General features: G+C 35.3%; 1 protein-coding gene across 23 annotated transcripts in view; it reads left to right on the top strand.

Moving 5' to 3' along the window:
• Window positions 1–26,222, top strand: part of Afdn (afadin, adherens junction formation factor) — a 149,572-nt gene that overhangs the window by 54,773 nt on the left and 68,577 nt on the right. For 15 of the 23 annotated variants that reach the window (XM_063233064.1, XM_063233056.1, XM_063233062.1 and 12 more), the window contains exons 3-8: window positions 1,787–1,902; window positions 3,715–3,878; window positions 6,262–6,422; window positions 11,515–11,672; window positions 22,514–22,625; window positions 23,829–23,996. In XM_063233064.1, coding sequence (XP_063089134.1) covers window positions 1,787–1,902; window positions 3,715–3,878; window positions 6,262–6,422; window positions 11,515–11,672; window positions 22,514–22,625; window positions 23,829–23,996 — 879 coding nt within the window. The remainder of the gene's footprint in view (window positions 1–1,786; window positions 1,903–3,714; window positions 3,879–6,261; window positions 6,423–11,514; window positions 11,673–22,513; window positions 22,626–23,828; window positions 23,997–26,222) is intronic. The other 8 variants (XM_063233063.1, XM_063233045.1, XM_063233065.1 and 5 more) reach the window with 3 other exon arrangements.

Below are 26,222 nucleotides of genomic sequence, written 5' to 3'. Positions count from 1 at the left end.
TTGCAGGAATAGAACTTGTTCTTAAACAGATATGTCCATGCAGGCCAGTTCACAAACCAAAGACCAGCACTCTCAAATTCTGTGCTGCTGTGGGTCATGGTGAGGAAAAGCTCCTTGGCTCAGGACTGGAGCTGGTACTCCTAAGATCTCTTTCAATGCTTGGAATGTTAGATCAGCTCCTACAAGGGCCGGTGCTGCCAGCTGTCTCTAGTTATTAACTAACTGCCTTGTTCTCATGCCTCACTGGCCCAGTTTACACTTGCTACCATTTTTAATATCATTTACCTAGGAGTCTCCACTCTTTCTTCAGCATGTAAAATCTCACTCTGCAGTTGCTTTGCATTGCATGAACGCAGCCTGTGCCTTCGGAGACACATGGTGGCCGTGCTGTGTAGTAAACAGTGTTGGTTGAGTGCTGGAGAATGATGGTGGGAGAGGGAATCAATTTCAGCACTAGTCAGTTCTTCATGTCACCAAATAGTTTTACTGTGTTTGCATTGTACTTTTTCACTCAAACCTGAAATGGCTGGATTTTGTATTATTAATATGCAAGTTATGAAGCACCAAGTTATAAGGAAACTCTGGTACGTGTTTTTGAAATAAGCATTCCTGAAAAGTCTGTCATATGTACCCTAAAAGGCACAGGCTTTGAGATAGTGAAAGATTTTGGCAGGTGTCTCAAAACCTGTTTAAATTTGACTGGAATAAAAAAGACAAATGAAAACACAGTGAATGAATTTCTCTCAGGGACTAGGAAGGTTGCTGGGGAATGTAGTCTCTGAGGTGAGTGAGCTCCAGCTCCCTTAGTCTTCTGTGCCCTGAAATGGGTGTCCCAACTAGTAGGCGCATTTCCATCCTTCATTGCCTTCTCCGCAAAGCTTCCAGCCAACTGGAGGCCTCTGGTATGTGCCTAAGGCTTCTCAGGTGTCCCCCAGTGGAGTACTTTGTCCTGGTCAGTGTCTCTGGGGGACCTATTAGGTTCTGAAAACAAAAGCTACAGTCTCCCACTCCCAAATGTAGCACATTACTGTAGCAAAGAAAAAAAAATGATGGCAGCTTTGTGGAGAGGGAATTTGAGGGTTGTGGTTGGCAAATTTAGGAGACAAGGATCAGATGTACAGACAGGAAGCGTGGTTTAGCAGTAGTAATCAGTGCTAAAGCTGACGGCTGGCTTTTGTCATTTCTTGGTAGGTAGGGTATAACTTTAATGTGATAAGAAAAATCTGACAGGAATCAGTTGGACTTCTGTGTTATCGTAACAGTATTTCCTAGTTTTCTAGTCGTATCTGAGATAGTTTCTTTATAGAAATAGGATTATAGCTAAACCATATGCATTCTTTCCCAATTCTTGCATTTTCTCTTATTTCCCAGCAAGGTGTAAATAAGGAAAATCCCTCTGTTCAGGGACACTTGAGAAGCCATAGCCACATACCAGAGGCCTCCAGTTAGCTGGAAGCTTTGTAGAGAAGGCACTGAAGGATAAAACTGCTCCTACTAGCTGAGACACCTGTTCTGAGGCACAGAAAGGAGCTGGAGCCCACTTTTCTCTGAAACCATATTCCCCAGCAACCCTCCTGGTCTCTTGGAGAAATCGATTTCTCTGAGGGAGCATGCCTGCTTAACCAAGACAGTATATTCTGAACAGTGCGTTCCATTCTGTCAGTACATACATGAGGAATAAAGTACTTTCCATTGATAAATTAAGTGTATATTATAAAGCTGATTACTGCACTAATGCCGTGAAATAACCACACTTTATTCTTTTTTTCCCTTTCATGTTTTGAAGAAGAAAGAAGATTGGACATTGATGAGAAACCTCTAGTTGTGCAGTTGAATTGGAACAAAGATGATCGGGAGGGCAGATTTGTCCTTAAGAATGAGAACGATGCTGTTCCTGCCAAGGTAAGAGCCTGTGTCGTATACTATAGTGCAGGGCCAAGTCTAGTGGAATAAACAGGCGGAGATATTTTGTCACAGGCACTGTTTTACCCTTCGCCTAGAAAGTATTTATTATTTACCTCACTTAGTAATGACAAACATTACTTTTCTCATATACATACATAAATGAATAAGTTTGTTAATTAATTAATTATTGGTGTTGTAAGATGGGGGTCTCCCTATGTAGTAGTTTAGGTGGGCCTTCAACTTGTGGCCATGCTTCTGCCTCAGCTTCCCACGTACTGTGATTATAGGCATGTGCCATCACACCTGGCTTCTCTCTCTTTTAAAAAGAAGAGTTATATAAGCTTTTGTGACCAAAGTGTTAATGATCAAGTCATTTTTGTTTTTTTTTCCCCCATAGCTGTAAAATCAAAATGTTCTAATAAGAATCAAAAAGGAAAAGAAAACTTCGTGGCCTGTTCATGTGTGAATTTTCAGATATGACTTCATAAGGCATATTTAAGACCTTTTTATATAATGTGCACAATTGTAAGAATCAGTATACTTCTTTGAATTTCTTTGGAGGATGTAATGGAAGGATTGTGAAATTTTCTCAAGTGGTAGAATAATTGGGATTCTATAGTACCATTCTTTTTTGTGTGTAATACTATGACATATTTGTGTAATTTGAAAATAACTGTAATTGTATATTAAATCATGTCATTTTATGCAAGAATTCAGTATTGATAAATGGTAGCAAATGCAAAGGTTAATATTTTGAGAAAATCTTAAAACTGTTATCCTTCACTTAGAGCAGCAGAAAAATTTTCTTTTCTGTGATGTCAGTGTTGCCCGTTGAATCCTAGATTATCTGTATAAATGTGTTCTTGACAATTTTTATTACTGTGATCTAGTGACTTATGTGCAGCAAATGCTTATAAAGAAAGAATAGGTTTCTGTTGTTTGGCTGTTCATGTTTTATTTCATTTTGTTCTATGATTTCAGCTAGGGGCATTACTGCTCTGTATGCTTTGCTGTGGACCCCAGGCTACCATGGCATATCTGTGCTCTTTAGGACCAATCTAGTGTTCCAAGTATCTGTGAATGGAAGTGAGATTATTGACATTCTTTTCTTCTTCATCTTATAAAGTAAAAGAGTTTTCTTTTCCAATAAAACACTCTTTTTATTTTTCTTAATACTCTACCTATGAATTTTCTATGTAAAAATAAAGTGGTTTAATGTCTGGTAGCAGGCCATATTTCTAGGTTGAAATACAAATTAGGGGTAAGCAAGCAAGAGGAACAAGATTTGGGCAGAAGACAGTTTTGCAGAAACACTGTGTATAGAACTTTGGCTCACAAAAGTCAGCTTAGGGCTACTCTTAACATTTGTTTTGAAGTTAAAGAAAACTACCTAGTAAGTAAATGATAATATAGACTGCTTATTCCCATATTTTCATTAGGTTCTTTTTATTTAGGTTACTTTATGGTAACTTATTTGCAGTTTTGTTTATTAAAATTCAGATTAAAATTTGGATTCCTACCCAAATTTTCTTACTGGTTTTGAGTTTTTGTTTGTTCACTTGTTAGTGTGGTAAAATTTATATGTGGCTAAACAGATCTATAATGTATAGTTCACTTGGTTTTGACAAAAACACCCATGTGTTTAACAGTCCATTCATGGTAAAGAACATTCCCACCAGTCTAGACCTCTTGTGTTCTATATAGCTTAGGTTTTCACTGTAGTTTATGAATCAAAAGTAACCAAGCTATAGAGAAGTTCATAAAATTTTTGGGTAGTAACCAGTTTGGTAATTACGTTACTTTCATCAGAAGGCTCAGAGTAATGGACCTGAAAAGCAGGAAAAAGAAGGCGTTATCCAGAACTTCAAGAGAACTCTCTCAAAGAAAGAAAAGAAGGAAAAAAAGAAGAGAGAAAAAGAGGCCTTGAGACAGACATCTGAGAAAGAGGACAGACCTTCCCAAGGGGATGATAAGTAAGTTAGTTTTGGAAATATTCCTTGTTTGTTTTTTGGTTTTTTTTTCTCTAATCTAGATAGTTTTAGTGTAGTAAACTTATTAATTTACCCAGGTAAGTTATGGAAGGATGGCGATCTATCAAGTTGATTGACCAGACATGTGTCTTTGCACATCAGGGGTGACCAGAAGGTCTTAACTAACTAAGCAAGATTGTTGCAAGTGGTTGTCTCCTGAGGGTAGAAAGACTGCTCTGCTGTCCTGCTTATCCTAGGCAGACCCTCCTCAACAGTGTGCTTTTTCCTAAGCAAGCTCTCCTGCCAGTGGTCTCTTCGACTTCATTTGATCCTTTCCTCTTGCTTCTGTGGTTTTGCTCCCTGAAGCAGTAGTGAGTGCTTGAGTACTGGAAATGTGCTTAGTGCCTGGTGAGAAGTTAGCATCTTTTCAAGGTTCAAATGTACCATCTCTAGTTTCCTGCATTCCTTGTCCTGTCACAGTAGCCTTATCATAGATGTACTTTACCTGTCCCAAAGTGTTTGGACTTTTGACCTCAGAGCTGAGGGCAAAAGGAAAATCAGACGTTAGATAACCTGCTTTTCCCCTTAGGTGGACTAAAGTTCCCAGTTTGCCTGTCACAGTTTTCATTCATTTTAGCTAAGGTCATTTGGTTATCATTTGCTTAGTTTTAGGTGGCTTGCTGTTGTCTTGGTCTTAACTACATTATATTCTAAATAATACCTTTTTTTGTTGCTAAAGTAATATGCATTGGTTTAAGAAAGTCAAAATGTGTAGACTAGCAAGAAAGAGTAAAGAACTCACCTGTTGTCGCATGAACTCAAAGAACTTTAATCTAGTTTGTTTTCCAAATAAATGTGTATACTTTGCATACTTATATAAATTTTAAACAAATATATCAATCTTGGCCACTGACACATGTGTGCATGTACACATTGTATGCATATATGCATGCATATTTTTTTCTCACAGAAAAAGTTTTAAGTGTTTATGTGATATTCTGTCATATGTTCCCGTTTTGGTGCATTTGTTGGTTGTTTACATTATTTTGGTATTATAAATTATAATCCAGTGAGTGTCATTGTTGTAGAACTTTGGGAACTTATCTGATTACTTCCTTGCGAGATACTGTAGAGCAGCTGGGTGACAGACAGATCTGGATACTCTTAGCCCATTAGCAGACTAGCCCTTCCTCCAGTATGATCTGTGAGCCCGTACATTTCCTTATACTCTTAAAGTTCTTGAATGTTACATACAGGACAGTGTATTATCTCTACATAGTGGAATTTCATATTCTCAACAGATTGAATTCATTATTACTAAAATAATATTCCATGTTTTTATTGACTATTTATATTTTTGTGGTGCAGTGTCCTCTTGAAGACTTCCCCATTGCCGAAGACTTCTTAGTATTGAGTGTATCAGCCATTTGTCTGTGAATGATGTTAGCTATAGAGAAGAACTTGAACCCATTTTAGATTGTGTCAACATGAGTTTAGATGTTAATCCATTAGGCAGTGGTGTCTGATTCCTAGGGAATAGAATTGCACAAGCTTTATTCAATAGTAATACAAAAATACTTGTAGAGATACATTGCTTATATCTGTAAAATGTCAAAAGGAGAGTAAACACTGTAATGTTTCATGGTTTGTTCTGTTTATCAGTTTAGTTTCTGAGGTGATACATTCTTTAATTTAGAAAGTGAACTATCTAAAATGATTTAAGTTGTTCAACTTGATTAAAATTTTAATGTTTTTAGATTATTTTTATGATAAATTATATTATTAAAATCTTATTTACTTAAGTTTATTTGCCTTAACTTTAATACTTCATTTTATGTTTATCATTTTGTATGTTTGATGCCTTCCATGGAAACTGTTGTAACAATTTTTTGAAAATTTAACTTCAATGAATATTGGTAAATCTTTTAGGCATTAAAAAGTCATTTTATTAAATTTGCATTCTTCAAGATTTACTACAATTTTAAGAAAGGTTCTTACTAAAATGCTTTCAGTTCTTACATCGTGTGGTTGGAATGTTAGTTTTAATTATCACTTATTTGGGCTATTTCAGGAAAATGATAAACATGACTGAAGTATGTGATTTATGCATTCTTGTTTTAGCTTTTTTCCACAATTCAGTTATATAAACTACATTTTAATGGTAGATTTCTGCATAGTTTAGTATATTAGAGTGTACTGCAAAAAAGTTGTATTTTCTATCATATAGTAATTAGTACATTGTAAATAATATAGAGCAGACCTGTTAGGATATTAGTTTAGTCAAGTAACACCTGCCACTTTGATTTTTGTATTTCTAGTAGGAAAAGTAGACAATATACTATTGGTGTTTATTTTATTTTATTTTTTTATTTTTCTCTCTCACAAGTGAGAATTCCCGACTAGCTGCTGAGGTTTACAAAGACATGCCTGAAACCAGCTTTACTCGGACAATTTCTAACCCTGAGGTGGTAATGAAACGACGAAGGCAACAAAAATTGGAAAAGAGAATGCAGGAGTTCCGGAGCTCAGACGGGAGGCCTGACTCAGGTAAGCAGACTGTTTCTCTGCATACCTGTTATGAGTAATATTTATTGTACTCTTTATGCATGCGTGAAGTTTTCGTAACTAAAGCAGTGGATGAGGAAGCTTTGTAATCACAAATGCATCTTACATGTCTTTTATGTAGAAGAGTTCTGTTCTTAGTTGTATATTTTTCCCACAATAGCTGTTTTGTGTTTTTTGTTTTGTTCTGTTTTTGAGACAGTCTTAACTGTGTAGTTCAGGCTGGCCTTGAACTCAGCGATTCTCTTGCTTTGGTCTGCCAGGTGCCAGGATTACAAGTGCTACTGTGCCCCACACGTAGCTTAAAAAACAAAACAAAACAAACACCAGGGATTTAGCTCAGCTATGGTCAGCACTTGCCTGGCCAGCGCACGGTTGTGAGTTCAGTCCCTGGTACTAAAAAAACGAAAGAAAATAAAATAAAACTGGAAATTTAAAAACATATGCAAAATAAAAAGGGAAGATATAATAAACTTTCCTGTGCCTATCATCATAAGGTTTTGATAATAACTTATGCCTCTTCTCTACTCCAGTGTATATTGCTGAAAACCCCAAAATAATATTTTAAAATAAATTATAGATTTGTTGTTATTTCATCTGTAAATATTTAGATGTATTTTTCTGAAAGATGGTTCTTATAACAACAAAAAAAGTAACCTCAGTACCATTAGTACCTGTAAGAGAATGGACAGTAATTTCATACTGTGATCAAATAAATACATTGTTTTTCTAATTGCATCTGCTAATTCCTTTATTTGAATAGGAATTCGAATGAGATTTCCACATTAACATTGATTAATATGTAGTATGTAATTCTTTGTTTTGTTGCTCTTAAAAAACAAGGTTATTTGTCAGAGAATTTGCTTACTCCTTTGATGATATTTACCATTGTTTCCTTTTATTTTCTCTGTTCCCTTGGCTGGATGTAGATATAAGTATAGGTATAGATACAGAAACAGGGTAAGAATACTTACATTAGTATCCTCTGAAGTTGACCAGTGCCTTTTAAGACTTTTTATTGCACTTCTGGATTTAAAACTCGAATGTTTTTGATCTAGTGCATTTTCTGTTCTGACTCCTAAATTAGTTCTCCATGGCTTGCTTTTGTGCCAGGTTATCTACGCATGTGAGCACATGCAGCCTAAGCTTTGAGGCAGCTGCTTCTCTAAGGAGTTTTCATTTCTGGAAAGTGTGGATGTTTTTCATAGTAACATTCTTCTTAACAGAATTATTTTTCTCTGTGATGCATAATAAAAGTATCAAAATAAAAATAATACATAAATAGTATGATACGGAAACATTTTAAGATTTTTGTGAAATATGTTTGCAGCATGTATTGTGTAGACATGCTGTTGAAGTGGTATAATTCTGTTTCTATGACATGTCTCTATGAAGTAGTATGTTTTAACATAATTCTGTCTCTATTGACTTAGAGTTTTTTGTTTTGTTTTGTTTTACTTTAGAGGTTTGCTCCTTTAAAATTTAAATTTGTTTAATAGTTTCAAAGTTACATCTATAAAAAAAGGTACGGTTAGAGAGAGGTCCAGCTTTCCCACCCTATAAATGGCAGTGTATTTGCATACTTTTATCCTACCTTGTTTTTTTCTTTGCTAATATATCCAGGAGCTTGCTTCTTATTTTTTAGAGAAATGAAGATTATAAAGAGAATAATAACCAGTGACTACTGTTGGCGTTATAAACTAATGTTTGTCTTTTGTATTTTGTTTCGGTGTTTGTTTGTTGGTTGGTTTTTTGGACAGTGTCCTACTATGTTGTTCAGGCTGGGCCTTGATCTTGCAGCAGTCCTGCCTCAGCCTCCTGAGTGCTAGGATTACAAGTATTTGCCACCATACTTGGCCTGGTTTTGGTTTTATATTGGATATTTTAACTATTTGACATAAAATTTTTACTTTGACTTATAACTGTATTCAGCAAAGAAAATACTAAAAATTTGTTGAGTTACAGTTTTACTTGTTAAAAAAATTGCATACCCATTTGAGTTTATTTTTAAATCATCATATTGATCTAACCTTCCTAAAAAAGCTTAGTCTTTTTCCATTAACTCTATATTTAATATAATGTTGCATTTGGATGCTTCACAGTTTAAAGTTACATTTTGTACACTTGATAGCCTATTTGTAGTTACAGGTTTTTGGGTGTGAGAATTGGCACAATTTCTCTGAAGTCTTATTTATAGTAGTTTTAGTGGAAAGGATTGCTTAATTCTAGACTTTTTTTTGGGTCTTGAATCCAAGTCTGAACCAGAAGGTTTTATTACCTGTGTAGATTGTGTTTACGGCTGCTGTCTGATACCATCCGTAGCAGCAGTTTAGGTCTGAAGAGGAGGCGGTGCACATGCTTGCGCTTAGTCTGAGGTGCAGTACGCTCATGTGTTTCCATAGGAGTCTCCATTTTGGTCTCCATTCAGGAGGCAGGCTTGATAAACTCTGCTAAAATGCCTGGTCGCTGAGTCCTACCCTGTCACATACTGAGGAGTTGGGGCTCCGTAGTTCATTTCAACAGAGACTTCTACACCACCCTGGAGCTGGGTGGAGGTTAGTCCTGCGATTCTCTTGCTGCTGCAGCGCTGTGCACTGATTCCAGCTCTTCATGCCCTGAAATTGGGTATTTCACAGGAATTGTGTTGGTGATTTAAGAAAAGCTAGGGGAGTGAAGGACTTCCTGATTCCATTAATACTTTAATATGGGTACTTTTGAGAGCGTAAAGATTACGTTTTCAATTGTATTGTCTTTTTCTGTCAAGAATTTGAAATATTTTATAAATATATGCACTGAAAAAAATTGGGAGAGGCAGAGAAAATACGAAGAAGAAGAAAAGTATCAAAAATGTTTAAAAGAACAAGAGCGACACTCAGAAATGTCTATGGTGCTAACTAACCACACACCCAGACCTAAAGACATGGGTGCTGCAGTTTGACATTGTTCCTGAAAGGAGTTTCTGGAAGTAAGGCTATGGCCCCTTGAGGACTAAAGTAGGTGCTCAGGGGTATATGAGTCATGAGAAAGATGGTTAGCTTACAATATCCTGGTTTTTTTTTTTTTTTTTTTTTTGGTCTTTTTTCCTTTTTATCGGTACCGGGGATCGAACTCATGACTGCCTGCTTGCAAGGCAGGCGCTTACGCTGCTGAGCTAAACCCCCAGTCCCCTAATATCCTGTTTTTTATGTCACTTAATATTTTTAATTATAAAAAACACATGCATATATATGTATAAATATGTATATGCTTCAGTAGTATACAGCAGACCTTTTAGAGTATAGATATATCCAAGTAGCATCTGCCCTCTTGATATTCTCATGATTTTATATTTTTATAGGAAAAAAGTTTTAAAATATTGTTGGGGTTTTTTTTTTTCCTTACCATAAAAATTCTGGATGGTTGCTGAGACTGAACTCAGGACCTTACATGTGTTAGCCAGGTTGACCACTGAACTATAGTACAGCCATTTAAAAAATTTTTCATTTTGACATAATTTTGCTAAGTTGCCCAGGTAGCACCAAAATTGGGATTCCCCTACATTAGTGTCCCAAATAGCTAGGATTATAAAATATGTTTTAATTCAAATAAGAGTGCAACATACTTGTGCATTTTTTAAAAATAGGAAGTGTGTTGCATGTGACTTAACATGTGTGTCCCAATACCCATATTTATTTTTGATTGCTGTAGGGGGTACTTTGATAGGATATTTGATTATGTTTCATTAACATGCTGCTGAAGAGTTTTAAGCTGGAGATCTAGAAGGCTTTCAATTTATCCTCAGCTTCAGATCTAGATAGATTGCATGGAAATACTGTGATGAGAAGTGGCACCCATGAAAACATTGTATTGCCCATATAGGACAGGGGCCAGAGAGAAAAAGTAAAGAATGTCAAAGTAAAAGTAAAGAATGCCATGACTTTAAGACACTGGGTTTTATTCAGAATGAAACTGGTAGATGTTTGTGGAATGAAAGAGGTGGGAGCCAGGTTTTGTTTCATTGTCGGGGGAGATGCTGGCAGGGATCCAGACTGTGACTCAATGCCTCACCTGGATTCCTGCTCAACAATTCCAGGGAGAATTGATCATTGGGAGTGCTCTGTGGATGGGAGGCAGCATCACTGAGTTTGGATTACATTTGTTTGGATAGAAAGCACACAGGTAATAAAAAATTTAAGGGACAAACAAAAATTAAGAGGAGCCAACAAAACAAAACTAAAAAGACCCTAAAGAATTAGAAAGAGAAATAGCTGAATATCAAAACAGAGCTTATCTATTAAAGGGGTGATTGAGGAAAGTCCTAGGAATGCTTAAGCGACTAAATACTATTAGCAAAACAACTGATTGTGGTTAATATTAAGGAAATTTAAAAGTATTATGCCTAAGTTTTTTCTGTTTAAGATTTCAGGGCTTATTGGTCAAGCACTAAACATAGGAAGCAGATAGTGACACTAAAAGTAAAAACAGTATGTGTCGGTTTCCATTAAGAAGAACTATGTAGAGAACTGAGGAAAAGTTCAGGATCTCAGACTTCTCAGTTGGCTGATTTCCCCCACCACCCTCATCTGAGTTCACAGCTAAAAATGACTGTCTGGTTTGTAGTTCCTGGAAGTGAAAGCAGCCCCACTCTGGTGATATATCCCTTAAGAAAATTCTTTGGGCTTGAGCACTTGGAATGTCACGGTTCCTAGATCATTTTCTAAAAGTAGATTTGTTCAGTGGGACTAATATTTAACGTTATTGGGCTTTTTGTTTACTTGAGGAAATGGGGGGAGTGGAGGAAATAGGTGTGTGTGGAGGACGGCTGTACTACAGAGACCCTCTCAGTCCTCCTTTTTCCTGTATTGAGAACCAGCTCGTCACTTTGTATATTCATTTGTGTGCGAGAAGATACACATAGTCTGCATTATTACAGAAGACTGCTCAGTGGTGCAGTGTCACTAGGTCATCAGGTTCCTGCTGATGCAGTGGGCACTCCTGCAGCTGGCACCCCATTGTTCTTTTCATAAGCTTTGCTAACAGTCACTATCCCTTTTACTGATGTGAAGTTGTACTCATATACGTCAAAATATTTTTTTAGGTGGAACATTGAGAATTTATGCAGATAGTTTAAAACCAAACATTCCCTACAAGACAATCCTGCTGTCTACTACAGACACTGCAGACTTTGCTGTGGCTGAAGCCTTAGAGAAGTATGGCCTGGAAAAAGAAAATCCCAAGGACTACTGCATTGCCCGGGTATGTAGCTATTAAAACAGTGGTTCTTACTGATATTTTTCATACTAAGACATTGCATTTGAAGAGGAAAGTTACCTCTTGAATCATTGAAACTTGATTTTTCTCCCCAGCATATCATTTAGATTCTGGTGACCTGAAACTATTTATTAAATATATACTGAAAGTAGCAGTCTGCCATCTATTATAAAAGTAACATTACTTATTTATTATTACAATAGTAACAATTACAACATTTAAACGTATAGAAAGGCAATTTGAAGAAAATAAAAACAACAGAAAATTCTAGTACCAAAGGATAACCTTACCATTAACCTTTTGATGTACGTCCTGTGAATTTTTGTTTTGCACAGTTAATTTTATTTGTCCTGCTTTAATTAATTTTTAGAAACAAAATCTATTTTGACTCAGATACTCAAGAAATACAGTAAAGTTTTAAGCCTCAGAGTTGATTTGGTAACATTAAGTAAAATTCAGCAAGTTTTCTATTCTAAGAACAAATTACCTGAAAAATTTTTAACCTGTAAGTCATAATAGCATGCTAATTTCTTTACCACAGTATCTCTCCAAGCCTGCGACTGACAGTAGATTTTAAAACAAGGGTATCTGCCTTGCTTTCATTTTCATCTTAGCTCATAATTGCTGAATGGTACAATAGGGTGGTACTTGATTTAAATTTTTCCCCACAAAATTACTGAAGAACAATTAAAATACAACAAATTACGTGTATTTAAGGTCTCCAGTTCATAAGTTTTGCATGTCAACACCTGAGCTTCTCTTTTACCCGCAGGCATTTCCTCATGCTCTTTATAACCCCTGACCTCCATTCTCTTAGGGACCTTCTGTCATTAGGGGATACTTGCATTTTATAGAATTTTTGTATGAATAGCACCATATGGTAAGCATTCTTTCTGGTTTGGTTTCTTCAACTTTGCATGGTGACTTGGAGACATTGCCAAGTTGTGTATACCATCCAGAGTTTTGTCCTTTTTGTTACTGAATAGTGTGAATATATCACAGTTGGTGTCACAGTTGGTGAAATGTGTACCTGTTGATAGACATTTGGGCTTTTCCACTTTCAGTTTTTGACTTTTAAAAGTTGCCACAAAGGTGTGTATGGATACGTCTTCTCCTGAGTGATTATCCAGGACCATAATGGCTTGTTCTTGGTTAAGGATATATACATCACTTTAAGAAAATATACAACTGGTTTCCAGAGTGAATAGCATAGCACACCTCTGTGTGAGCATTTCAGTAGTTCTTTTTTCTCACCCTTACTTAGAACCATTGTCTGTGTTAAATATTAGCCATTCTAATAGGTGTTTTGTGGTAGGTATCTCATTATGATTTATATTTTATACTCTGCAGTGAAGTCCTCTGACATACATGTTGTGAACTTTTTCCTATTTTGCGGCTTATTTTTTATTTTTTTAAATAATATTTTTCAAAGAATTTTTAATTTTGTTGAAGATTAGCATTGTGATTTTTTCATTTATATTCCATGGTTTTGTATTCTGTGTAAGAATTCAGCTCCTCTAAGATTGCAGACATTGTTTTCTGTTTATCTCCTGCCTTTACATTTCATAGTCTTAGCTTTTACTTTTGAGTTGTGCTCTCATTTCCAGACAGTGTTGTATTTGGTGTGAGAAAAAGGTTGATGTTCATTTTTTCTATACAGACACCCAGTTGATTCAACATTTGCTGAGGAGATTTTCTTCCATAGATGTCTTTGGCACTTTTGTCAAAATCAAATGAGCACATATACGTGATTCAGTTTCTGGGCTGTTTTCATCCATTCATCTATGGGTCTGTCATTTTGCCAGAAATAAGCTGTCTTCATTAGTTTAGATTATGTTGTATTGTTTCTGGTCTGTTCTGTTCTGGTGTGTCTTTTTGTTTTATGACAGGATCTCACCTTGTAGCCCAGCCAGGCCTTGAACTTTCAGTGATGCTCAGCTTCCCAAATGCTAGAATTACAGGCATGTGCCACCACGCCCTGCTAGTATGGATTTATAATGTTTTAAAATCCTATAAAGGAAGTACCAATTTCCTTTCTTGTTTTTATTGTTAAAAATTGCTTTATTTTAGGTTGTGATTTGTGTAAATTTTTTGTTTTTATTTTCTATTTGTACCTATTTTCAGTACAAGATGATCACATTCTTCTCGGGAATCTGGTACGTGTACCAGCATGTTCTAATTCTTCTTTCATCTGTCCCTTCTCTCCTGTTTCTCCTACTTCCTTCCCCATGTCTTGATCTTCTTCCCATTTGAGATTTATTTTCCTACTTCTAATTACTTGTCTTTTATTTTGCTCTTTATTTATATTTTGGAGAAATCATGTGATATTCAAGCTTGTGCATCTGATTTATTTGAGTTCACATAGTCTCAAGATGCATCCATTGTCTTACAAATATATCCAAGTTTGTCCTTCTTTATGGCAGAGTAGTACTCCATTGTGTGCAAATACCACATTTTCTTTATCCATTCATCTATTGACGGGCATAGAGCTTGCTTCCAGTATCTAGCAATTATGAATTACGATGCTGTAAGCATTAGTATGAATATATCAGTGCAATGTGTCTAACCATTTCGGGAAGATTCCTAGGAGAGGCATAGTTGAATGGAATTTCTTTTTTTTTTTTTTTTTTTTTTTTTGTCTTTTTCGTTTTTATTGGTACCGGGGATCGAACTCACGACTGCCTGCTTGCAAGGCAGGCGCTTATGCCGCTGAGCTAAATCCCCAGCCCCTGAATGGAATTTCTAAGTTTAGTTTTTTGAGGACTCTTCATACTGCTTTCCATAGTGATTGTATATTTACATTCCCACCAGTGTAGCAGAATTCCTTTTTCAGTGCAGTCACACCAGCATTTGGTATGATTTGATTTCTTAGTGTGATACTTTTGGGGGTAAGATGGAATTCCAGGGTTGTTTTAATTTGCATTTTGTTAATGGCTTGAGGTCCTGAACATTTCTTCATGTATTTGTTGGCCATTTGTACTTTCTCTGAGAAGTGTCAGATCTTTTATTTGAGTAAGGGGGCCTAATTTTTTTTTTTTTTTTTTTTGGGTGCTCTGTATATTTTTCTTTTCTTTGTCTGAGGAAAGCTAGGAATTTTCCCCCCATACTATAGGTTTTCTCTTTACTCCTCTGGTTGTTTTTTTTTACTGTGCAGCTTTCTAATTTGATTTGATATTGTTCCTTGTGTCACCAGGGTTCTGTTCTGAAAGTCCTTGCCTACATCTATGATCTCTAAGACTTGTACCTATTTTGTCTTGCAGTAGATTGTGTCTTTATTATAAAAAAACTTAGATATTTGATCCATTTTAATTTTAATTTAGTATATTGTGGGGGGATATATGGGTCTAGATTCAATTTATTGAATATGGATATTGGATGTTTTCCCAGCACTGTTTATTAAAAAAGCTATCTTTCCTCTAGTGTATGTTATTTATTTAGTCTTTTTGAGACCACGTCTCACTATGCAGTTCAGGCTGGCCTTGGGCTCACTTTGTAGCCCAGGTTGGTCTTGAGTAGGCAAATGATTCTCCTGCTTCAGCTTCCCAAGTGCTGGGATTATATAGGAGTGCACCACCACACCCAGCTTCCAGTGTATGTTATTGGACCTTTTGTCAGAGATCAAATAGTGGCCCCTATTCTGTTCCATTTATCCACATGTCTGTTCCTGTGCCAGTAGCATGCCATTTTGATCATATAGCTTTGTATTATAATGTAATATCCAGATTTATAATGCTTTTCACTTTACTCTTGTTGCCCAGGATGATTTTTGCCATGAGTCTCTTCTAGTCCTTTTTGAATTTTAGAATCTTCTATGTAAGAATGCTGTTGATACATTGATTGGGATTGTGTTAAAACTTGTGTAATAGTTTGGAAGTACGGTCATTTTTGTATATATTGATTCTGCCTATCTGGGAGCAAGAAATACCTCTTTGCATTTTTTTATGTCTTCTCTGATCTGCTTTTTCAGAGTGGTAGTTTTTGTTGTAAAGGTCTTTCACTTCTTTGGTTAGGTTAATTCCTAAGTAATTTTTCTTGGTACTATTATTAATGGTATTTTTTTCCTAATTTTGTTCTCAGTGAGCTCCTTATTATTGGTATATAGGAACTCTATTGATTTTTGTTTCCTGCCACATTGCTGAATTTGGTTGTTAATTCTAGGAGTCTTTAGGTGGAATTTTTTGGTTCTTCTATGTAGAGGATCATGATATCTGCAAATAATGACAATTTGATTTCTTTTTATATATATCACTTTCATTTCTTTTTCTTGCCTAATTCCTCTTCTAATATATTAAGCACCACACTGACTAAGAGTAGTGATAGTGAACATCCTTGTCTTTTGCCTGACTTTAGAGAGAAAGCTTCCAGTTTTTCCCCATTTAATATGATGTTAGTGTAGTAGGTTTGTATGGCATTTATCAAATTGTGATAAGAACTTGCTATATGTATTTTTATCATACATACAGTTTTTATCATGAAAAGATGTTGGATTTTGTGAAAGGCTTTTTCTGCATCTGTTGAGATGACATGTGGTTTTCTTCTGACTTGTTTATCTGATGAATTACATTTATTGATTTATGTGTGTTGCATCAACCTTACATCCCTGGGATAGAGCCTATTTCATGATGTATGATCTTTTTGATGATTTGTTACATTCTGTTTGTCAGTATCTTGTTGAAGAGTTTTGTGTCTTATGTTCTTTAGAGAGATTGGCTTGTAGTTCTCTTTTTTTTTTGTTTAGGACTGTCCTATTTTGAAATCAGTATAATGCTAGCTTCTAGGAATGACTTTCATAGTTCTCCTTCCTTTTCAATTTCATTAAAGAGCTTGAGAAGTGTTGGTGTTATATATTTCCTGAAGTTCTTGCAGAATATTGCAGTGAATTCATCCAGACCTGGGCTTTTCTTAGTTGGTACAGTTGTTTGTTGTTTGTTTGTTTGTTGTTTTTATTGCCACTTCAGTTTCCTTACCTATTACTGGCTTATTCAAAGTTTTTAGATCTTGGTTCAGTTTTGGTAATTAATATGTATCTAGGAATCTAGTCATTTCTTCTGAATTCTCCAGTTTAGTGATATACAGGTTTGTGAAGTAGTAGTTAATACTCGTTTTTTATTTCAGCAATGTCTTGTGATGTTACCTTCTTTTCTCTCCTTTTTTTTTGTAAGATTGGCTAAGAGTTTATATGTTTTGTTTACTCTTTGGGAAAACAAGCTTTTCAGTTTGTTGATTCTTTGTTATTTGTTTGGTTTTGTTTTTTTAGTCTCAGCTTCTTTGATTTCTGCTCAAATCTTAATTTCCTTACTTGTACTAATTTTGGGTTTGGATTGATCTTGTATTTCTAGGATTTGGAGATACATCATTGGGGTCGCTTTGTTTTGTCATGTGAGTGTTTACAGTTAGGACAGCTTTCATTATGTCACATAAATTCTGGTATGGTATACCGGCACTGTCCTTTAGTTCTAGGAACTGTCTGATTTCTTCCTTGATTTTTTTTTTTTTCTGTTACCCATGGATTTATTCAAGACAACTTAATTTTTACGTGCTTGTGTGTTTTCTTCTGTCATTGATTTCTGGTTTCCTTGTGCTATCATCTGATGATATGCATTGTATAATGTCTGTTCTTTTGCGTTTACTTCAACATGCTTTATTGGCTAGTGTATGATCTATTTAGAACAATGTTCCCATGAGCTACTGAGAATAATACTGTTGTTATTAGGTGAACACTACAGCGATCAGTATATTAAGTCCATTTGTTTTGAAGTTTTTTTTTTTCCCAAGTCCGGTAGTCATTTAATTTTTGTTTGTTTGATTAGTTGGTTGATCTGACTGTGACAATGGCACATTGAGGTCCCCTCCTAAAATTGTGTTCCTGTGTATCTGATCTTGTATGTCCAGTAGTACTTACTTTGTAAAGTTTAGTGTGCCATTGTTTGATGTATATGTGTTAATAATTGTTTTCTCTATCTGTTGAACTGTTCTCTTAACCAGTGTGTAGTGACTTTTGCATCTTCTGATCTGTTTTGGTTTGAAATCCACTTTATCTGAAAATATGATAGCTCCATCTGCTGTTTTCAGGTTACTATTGCATGGAATATTGTTTTCTATCCTTCAATTGCTGGTCGATAAATTTTCTGTTAAAATGTGTTTCTTATGTATAGCATATTGATTATTTTTTGATCCATTCTCCCTGGTGTGTCTTTTGATTGAGAATTGAGATCATTCACATTGAGGGTTATTACTGGTAAGTGTTCACTTATTCTTGTCATTCCATTATTTTCCTGTTGCTGATTCCCTTTCTTTCCTTTCTATTTAACTGGTCAGACTACCTGTTGTGCTCACTCTATTAGACCTTGTAACATTGATAGCTTCCTTGTCTCCTTGTAGATCAATATCCTTGAGGATTTTTTGAAATGACAATTTGATGAGCATGAATTTTTTAAAGTACTCTATTATGTGAATATCTTATTTCTTCATCAATTTTGAAAGATAATTTTGCAGAATATATCAGTCTGGATTGGAATTTGTTTCGTTTTAGGGCTTGAAACACTTCACTCCAAGCTTTCCTGGCATTAATGGTTTGTGTTTAAAAGTCTGCTGTAATTCTAGTGGGTTTATTCATGCTTTTCTCTAATAGCTTTTAAAATCTTGTTCTTGTGTTGTACTTCTGGAATTTTATCTGTGATATGTCATGAAGAGCTTCTTTTCTGATTGTGGCTGTTTGGAAGTCCTACACACCTCATTTATCTTATGTTCTTTTCCCATGTAGCATTTGGAAAGTTTTCTGCTATTATTTCTGTAAACAGGTATTTTTATGCCCTTTGTTCTGTCTTCTGATTTTTCCCCATTTCCAGTTAATCTTGGATTAGTTTTCTTTGTATCATCTGAAAGAGCTGTTGGATCAAATTTTTATATTCTCTTATTTTCAAATTATCTCTGATTAATTGGTCACCAACGATAGCCCTGTCTTCTAGTTCTGACACTTGTCCCCACACTGGTCACTCCTACTGCTTTTACTTTTGATAGAATTTTTAATCTCCTAAATTTCTCTTTGGTATGTTTTATGAGCTCTAATTCTTTTCTGTGCTTATCTTTCATGTTTTGTCTTATTTTGTTTACTTCAACTGGTTTTTTTCTTAGTGTCTTCTGTAGACTTGCTGATCATTTGTTTATTAGACTCCTTATCTGTTTAGTTGTACTGTATCTTATTTGAGCTTACCAAACAATTTACTGATCTGTTTTGTGATCTTACCTGTTACCCTTTTGAATAATTCAATTGTGTGACTTGTGATTTCCTCCCTTTATCCCATAAATGAGTTTCGGGGAAGTTGGGAGTTTTTGAGAGCATTTTGTTGCCTTGTTTTCTTATGTTTCTGTATTTTTGATTCTTGTTTATTTGTTTGGTGTGTGTGTGTGTGTGTGTGTGTGTGGCTTGATTATAGTGAGAAAGCTTACTGCTAGTATGGCGATCTCTTTAGTTAATGTGTTTTTCAGCCATGCTTTCTGGGCATGGCTAACTATTGGCCTTTGCCTCTGTCCCCAAATTTAGCCACTTTCATTTATTTGGAGGCTGCATTTTATTTGGCCCAGCACCCAGTTTTCCAGCAATGAACCTCAGAATTGTTAATGGCACAAAGGCAGTGTAGATCCCTTGACATCCAGAAAAAACCAGTTAATAGCAACAGTTATGTCACATTGGCTATAGTAATAAAATCAGCAACAATAATAGTGTCAAATATAAACTGGAAATTAACATACCTTCAGACCAATAATGTACCACCCTTCTGCATTGAAAAGAGATGTATAATCACAGTTTGAACATGAAACAACTTTACCTCAACTATTACTTTTCAACAGTAATAGCAATTCAAAGATTCATAAAGCTTAATAATTATTCTAGTAATGGCCAAGGGAATGGGGAACCAGAAAATAAAAAAAGTAAAATTTGAAAAATTAATGGAAGATAAGGAGAAAAATACAATAGGGCATTCTGTTGATTTGTGTAAATTGTAGCATCAGCTTCTCAGTTACTATTGGGAACCTGCCTATTTGAGGGATATGGCAAAAAAGATGAAATAAAATGCATTTTATCTGTTCCTGAATAACTTAAGAAGTTATGGTCATTTAAAAAAAAACGAATAGATTTATAATGTTATGAATATAGCTCAATTTTCAGCTGAAAAGAAGAACAGATGTTTTCCTCACATTAAAATTGTAACAAAAAATACAGAATTGTTTAAATGCACATGAACAGAGTACAGGAGAAGCGATGGCAGTGGAGGAGTGTTCTCACTGAGACTGCAGACACTGTAAATGGTCACCTAACTGACAAACAGACGGCTGCAGTACAGGCATCAGGGAGAAGCAGGACTGTGCCTGATCCCAGCACAGGAAAACCCCGGAGTGGGGAATTGTAATTCTTGATGAATGTCAAAAGTTGGATTGGAAAGAAAAAATAGTTGCAAGTTTTTGTTAAGAGATAGCAGATCCCTTTTCCTTTCTAACCATAGTGTTATTAACCAGCTAGAGGAATACCTAATGAAGTGTGAGTTGGTATTAACTGGAAGGTATCAGAGATAGCAGAATGAATTTTTTCTACAGAGAAAAATTAATACTTGAGGCAGAGGACATTCTGGGGTATTTTCTTCTTGGAAGATAAGTGGGAAGTATCAGAGTCCTATTTTGTTTTATTCTATTTATTGTTGTTATTATTATTATTTTGTCTTTTTTTGAGATATGATCTAGCTATGCAGTTCAGGCTAGCCTTGAGCACACGTTGTACGATCCTCCTGCCTCAGCCTCCCAAGTGCTGGGATTACAGGCATATGCCACCACACCCAGCAGAGAGTCCATATTTTAACTCTGAGCTTTGTGAAATACTTATGTAGCAAGCATTGTACTTATGGGAGGCATAATTTATCTATAGAATAATTAAGTCCATATATGACAGTAAATTTTGGAAGTGTTCCTTATACTTAAAATTGGTTTGTAACTGTTGTAAAGAATTTTTCTAAGTCAGAGTAGTACACTGTGTTGAGTTACAGAGCAGAGGCCTAATCCTCTCCCAACTGTGTTCCACGATATTATGAACATGGAAGGGAATCTTTAAGAATGCCTGTTGCATAGGTGTTTGTCAGAGGTATGTTTTTATTTCAGTGTGTAAAGCTATCTGATAACAATCACTTCCGTAAGGTTGCATACCTTTTGGGATGTGATAATGAACTTTCTGACTCTTTTTCTTTCAGTAATTTGTAGCTGGTTTTTATTAATGCAAATTAGAAAGTAAAACACCTTGATCAGGACTTTGAAGTTATAAAAGCCTAATTGGAGCTTTTACTGACAGTCGTTTTTGAGGCTACGGTATTTGCTGATTTCTTTTGAGTGTCTCCTCTAGATTGATTTTCTAATCTTGTTGTTTTGTGAGCAGTTTTCTTAGGCAGTACAGATGAAGAGTTGTTTGATATTTTTACCCTGAATTAGAAGTTCTGTGTTTTTTCCGTTTGTCACCTCATAAACTGAGGCTGCTTCATATTCTTCACTCATTTTTTATTCTACATATTCAGTTATTCAATAAATACAGCTTTCCCATTTGTAACTGATACAAAGTCTTTAAAAAGGGTTATAATAAAGGGAGACAGAAGAGCTAAAAATAGAACACAAGTAAGGACTACCAAACTGGACAAGAAGTGAGTGAAGGCCAGTGGAGGAATTGTGCTTGAGTTGCAGGACACATGGATACTAGTCTGGCATAAGAGGCAGCCAGAGGGATCTAGGAAGTATAATGTTACGTGCCTGCTCTGTGGATTCTGAGTACTGCCATATGTTATGACTCTGAAGATACATGACAAAGATTGAGATGAAAAAGATGAACTAAGGTCAGATCCTGAGTTAATACATGTTCTAAGCCAGAAGATTGAATTTAAGACAAAGCACTAATGAAGAAAGATTAATGTAGCACAAACTGTGCTGTGTAATCACTTTGTCTTTTTAGAGTAGTTGAAAGCGTTGCAAAGAGAATGCTGGATTCTACAGAACCATACAATCAGTCCATTTGGCCTGTGTGCCTGCTGACAGGTTTTGCTTGCAAAGTCTGTTAAGACAACACTTGTAGGCTGGAAACAATGACTTGGTTTCTCCTCATGTTTTCTGTAATCATGCTGCAGTTTGTGCTGGCATTAAGAGGGAGGGGATAACGCAGACTGCAGGATAGTTGTGTTATTGACCAGTTCTTCTCTAATGCAGTCTTTCTGGTTTTCTTATTATGCAAAATGTTTGGTAACAATAAAAACACAAAGAAAAGTAGCACAGTATCATTAATTAAAAGTGCAGTGAACACATTGTTAAAGCATTTTCTTAAAAAAAGCTTTTGAATGAATGGTCATATAATGCATTTAAAAGGTACTTAAAATTTAATCATAAAAACAGATCACCTACAACGAAAACTGTGCTGTTTGTTGTGTGGTAGTATAGTAAGACCTGGTATTTATGAGAGCACTTTATAGGGAAATTTAAATTAGCAATAAAGACATCTCCTTAAGAAATTATTTAGAGGTTAAACATTATAGCCATATGTACAAATTTGTCATGAGTAGATAAAAATGGACTAGTTCTTCTTAAGAGTCAAATGAATAAAACCTGCCAAATACCTACCTGAGCTTTTTGTTTGAATTTTTTTCAATTTTATTTAATTTTTTTGATGACTAGTGGGAATTTTTTATAGTGCTTCATCAGTTTAATTCTACAGTGGCTTATTCATTCAAAAACCATAAATTCTTTTAATACTTGCTAATTTAATTTTTGGGTTTACTCACTGTTGACTATTTTTCATTTAGGTTATGCTTCCTCCTGGAGCCCAACATTCTGATGAAAGAGGTGCTAAAGAAATTATTCTGGATGATGATGAGTGTCCTTTACAAATCTTTAGGGAATGGCCAAGTGACAAAGGTAAAGAGTAAGTTCACTTGCTAAAAGTTACATATGTAACATGTCTAGTTTCTATACGATACATGTTCTTTATCAGATGATGTAAGATGTGAGCATTAATGTTTTCTGATGGCTCTTCGCCGTACCCGTTCCTCCCTGCTGTATAGACTTGCTGAGGTGTCTCCTTAGTGACTCTCTGCACTCAGCTCCCTGAGTCTTATACACAGATTTTGCTCACATGGTAACTCTGGAGGCAGAAAAGACATCTCACAAAGGAGCCATACCAATATGTAAAGTTACTGTTATCTCTCAGCAGTGATGTTGGCCAGAACTGTTGTGTAAGTTAGACAGATTTGCTACAGTAGGGAAATAACACCCTAGAGATTTCCAGTAATTTAGGCATTTTAGGTACAGGTTGAATATTCTTTTTGTGTAATGGTTTGGATCAGAGTGTTTCAGGTTTTGGATTTAGGTTTTGAAATATTTGCATATACAGAATAAGGTATCTTGAAGATGAGATCTAAGTCTGAAAATGAAATTCATCTATGTTTAATGCATACCTATGCACATAGCCTGTAGCTTACTTTTACTGTGCCAGTGTTATGTCTGATACCTATCACATGAGGTCCATTTTTCCATTTGTAACCTGTTGCCATTCAGAAGTTTTGGAATTTGTAGCATATTGCATATTCATGGATTAGGGGTGCTAAACTTGTAGTGAAATCATACTTGGCACTATTCAGTTTCCTCTTAATTATTTCAAAGCAGTAGAGGTTTAAAACTCATGAAAGAGTTTTAAAAAAATTTTTACATTTGTATTATTTTGAATTCTGAGTTTGTTAGTTGAATTAAATAAAAATCAGGTCAAATAAAATATATTTGCATGTGTATATTTATGCCAATGTGTTATGTGTATGTGTGTAAATATGTCCATTGATCATAGGTTTATCTAGAATGATAAGATTTATTTGTTCTTAAACTAGTGTTGTTTTCAAGCATATGATGTCCCTGGGTCGTGTCTCAATGTTAATTAAAATAATCTTTGCAGATAGTTTGCTGCAGTTTTTAGAGCATACCAAGGGACTAGTACTACCTTCATTGAGTGAAAGTATAAATTGGCTCACTTATTTCTCAGCAGATGTTATGTGTGAGCAGTTGACTGCCAGTCAGCTGGCCATCCACACCTGTCCATCTGGTTGATGTTTCCCAATGTCTCTGTTCTAGGGATTTTAGTCTTTCAGTTGAAGAGGAGGCCACCAGACTACATCCCAAAGAAAACGAAGAAACACAGTGAAGGAAAGCCCCTGAAAGGGAAGGAGAGAGCTGATGGGTCTGGCTATGGCTCTGTTCTTCCCCCTGAGAAACTGCCCTATTTAGTAGAGTTAAGCCCAGGTAAGAAAGCTGATCATTCCAGCAAATACTATTAAAGTACATTTTTAGCTTTTAATGTTTCTGATTTTAAGTACATTTTAGAAGTGTCCTGTTGGCTGACTTAACAGTTTAGGCTATTGTTTAAAGCAACTTTCGTAAGATGATGTTTACCAAAAAAACTATGGTCTTATAATACATGTATTCATGCACAGGAATAAAATTCATATGGACAAAATTGCAGAGAAAAAACTAAGAGAATGTATAGAGTGTTTTAAGAGATATTTAAGTGATCTATTTCCTTTTAAGAAAATATTTCCAAAATAACTTTAGCACCAGGCATGATAGCACATACCTGTAATTTGGGAAGCTTGAGGCAGGAGGATTACCTTGAGTTCAAGGCCAGCCTGGGTTACATAGTAAGTTCAAGGTCAGCCTGAAATACATAGCAAGACTTGTCTCAAAAGAAAGCAAAACAAAATAACTTTAGAAAAATAGGTAACTTACTCAAAACAACAAACTGAAATTTATTCTTCTAAGACAGATTTAATAGCATATATGTGTGGGAGAGGTTACTGTTTATATTGTATAAACAATTTCCAGAAGGAATGTCTTTAAACTTAATACATCTAAGAAATCCATATTATTAAGTAGAAGACTATTTGATTTTTTAAATAAAACACTAAGTTTATTTTCATATTAGGCCTCTGCATATATCATTTGTAGAACTCTTTTAAGCTGCTGTTGTTATAAGTCAGCCATCAGGTATGGAAATACATTGACATTCTTAAAGAAGTGTCTTTATACACACATACATCCTTGCATATTGTATATTTACATTGTGTTATCTATTGCGTATTTCTATATCATTCACCAAAATTACATCTTTTCTTATTTAAAATACTTATATGACCGCTACGAAGATAATGGGCCATCTTTCCTACTCCTGACTGCATTTAAAATAAAACCCAATTTGTAATTATGGAAAAACTAACCTAAAGGTAAACCAGTTGTACAGATAATATGCTGTTCCTTGAGTAGGAACTGTTTTTCTCTTTTTTGATTCTTAAGTGTTGATTTTTTTATTTCTAAGATTGATTTAGTTTCTTATAGCTGATTATTAGAATTAAGAATTAGTGCTTCCAACAGTCTTATGAGACAGCTGAATTACGTTACTATAGAATGGCATAGTTATGTTTGATGCTACTCTACTTAACAGTTGCTGCCAGGATAGCCCTGAGTAGTAGCTCTGAAGTAGGCCTGTTCTGCTCCTCAGTTCTGTGACTGGAGTTCATGTCAAGTTTCACTTTCTCACTGCGATTATAAAGCAAATCTCAGTACAGTGGTATGTCTATATAGTATAAAAAAGGATTTTGCTTGTCTGTTGGAAAGAACTGCAACAGTAATATAGCCATTGTTTTAAAACTTAAAAAATTTAGCAGCTTTTTTGAACATTGGGTCTGTCCTTTAAGATGTTGCAAAGGGCTAGGGATATAGCTTAGTGGTGTAAGTGCTTGCCTGGCACGTGTGAGGTCCCAAGTTTGATTCCTAGTACCAGAATAAAAATAAATAAATAAATAAATAAATAAATAAATAAATAAATAAATAATTTTGCATTAAATGCTGGAAATTAATGATGGTTTTCTTAAAACCAAATATTTAAGATTGAAGATTATAGCTCTTAAATTGATAAATGGTAGCCTTTGCTCTTCAAATGAGTAACTGAAAGTTGATTTTGATGGCTAGCAGAGACAGATTAAGCATTCATTCATTCAACACATACTTAGTACTTACTTTGTGTCAGGCATCATAATGGCCTCAGAGCTGGATCACTGACAAAAATAGATTAATCCTCTGATTTCACACTGTACTGAGGATTTCCATTTTGCCATAATTATAGTCTCATAGATGATCAGTATGTAGAATTTTATGTAGGTTTGAGAAGATGCTACACCCTAGATAGATTTGGTCTGTTTTCACCATATATGGGCAATAGCACAAGCAACATACTTACTCGTACATTTCTTGGTACTTCATTATTTTTAGTTAACACTTACTGGGCTTGTCCTGTAGGCAAGCGCAGGTAAGATTATCCCTGCCATCAGGTAATCTACACACTGGAAATAATCCCAGCACTGTCTCTTGTCTACACTCATGAATTATCTGGGTGGCTTGTGGGACGTGTCCTGCTGTCCACAGGTGCCTGTGATATAGAACTCTTCTGCTCTCCTAAGGGCAAAGGCTAATAGA

This window comes from Cavia porcellus, unplaced genomic scaffold, assembly GCF_034190915.1.
Source record: "Cavia porcellus strain 051 isolate PalLab524CR breed Dunkin Hartley unplaced genomic scaffold, mCavPor4.1 scaffold_22, whole genome shotgun sequence".
Taxonomy (NCBI): Eukaryota; Metazoa; Chordata; class Mammalia; order Rodentia; family Caviidae; genus Cavia; species Cavia porcellus.
The sequence above is the reverse complement of the archived record's forward strand: the minus strand, read 5'-3'. Positions and strand labels throughout refer to the sequence as shown.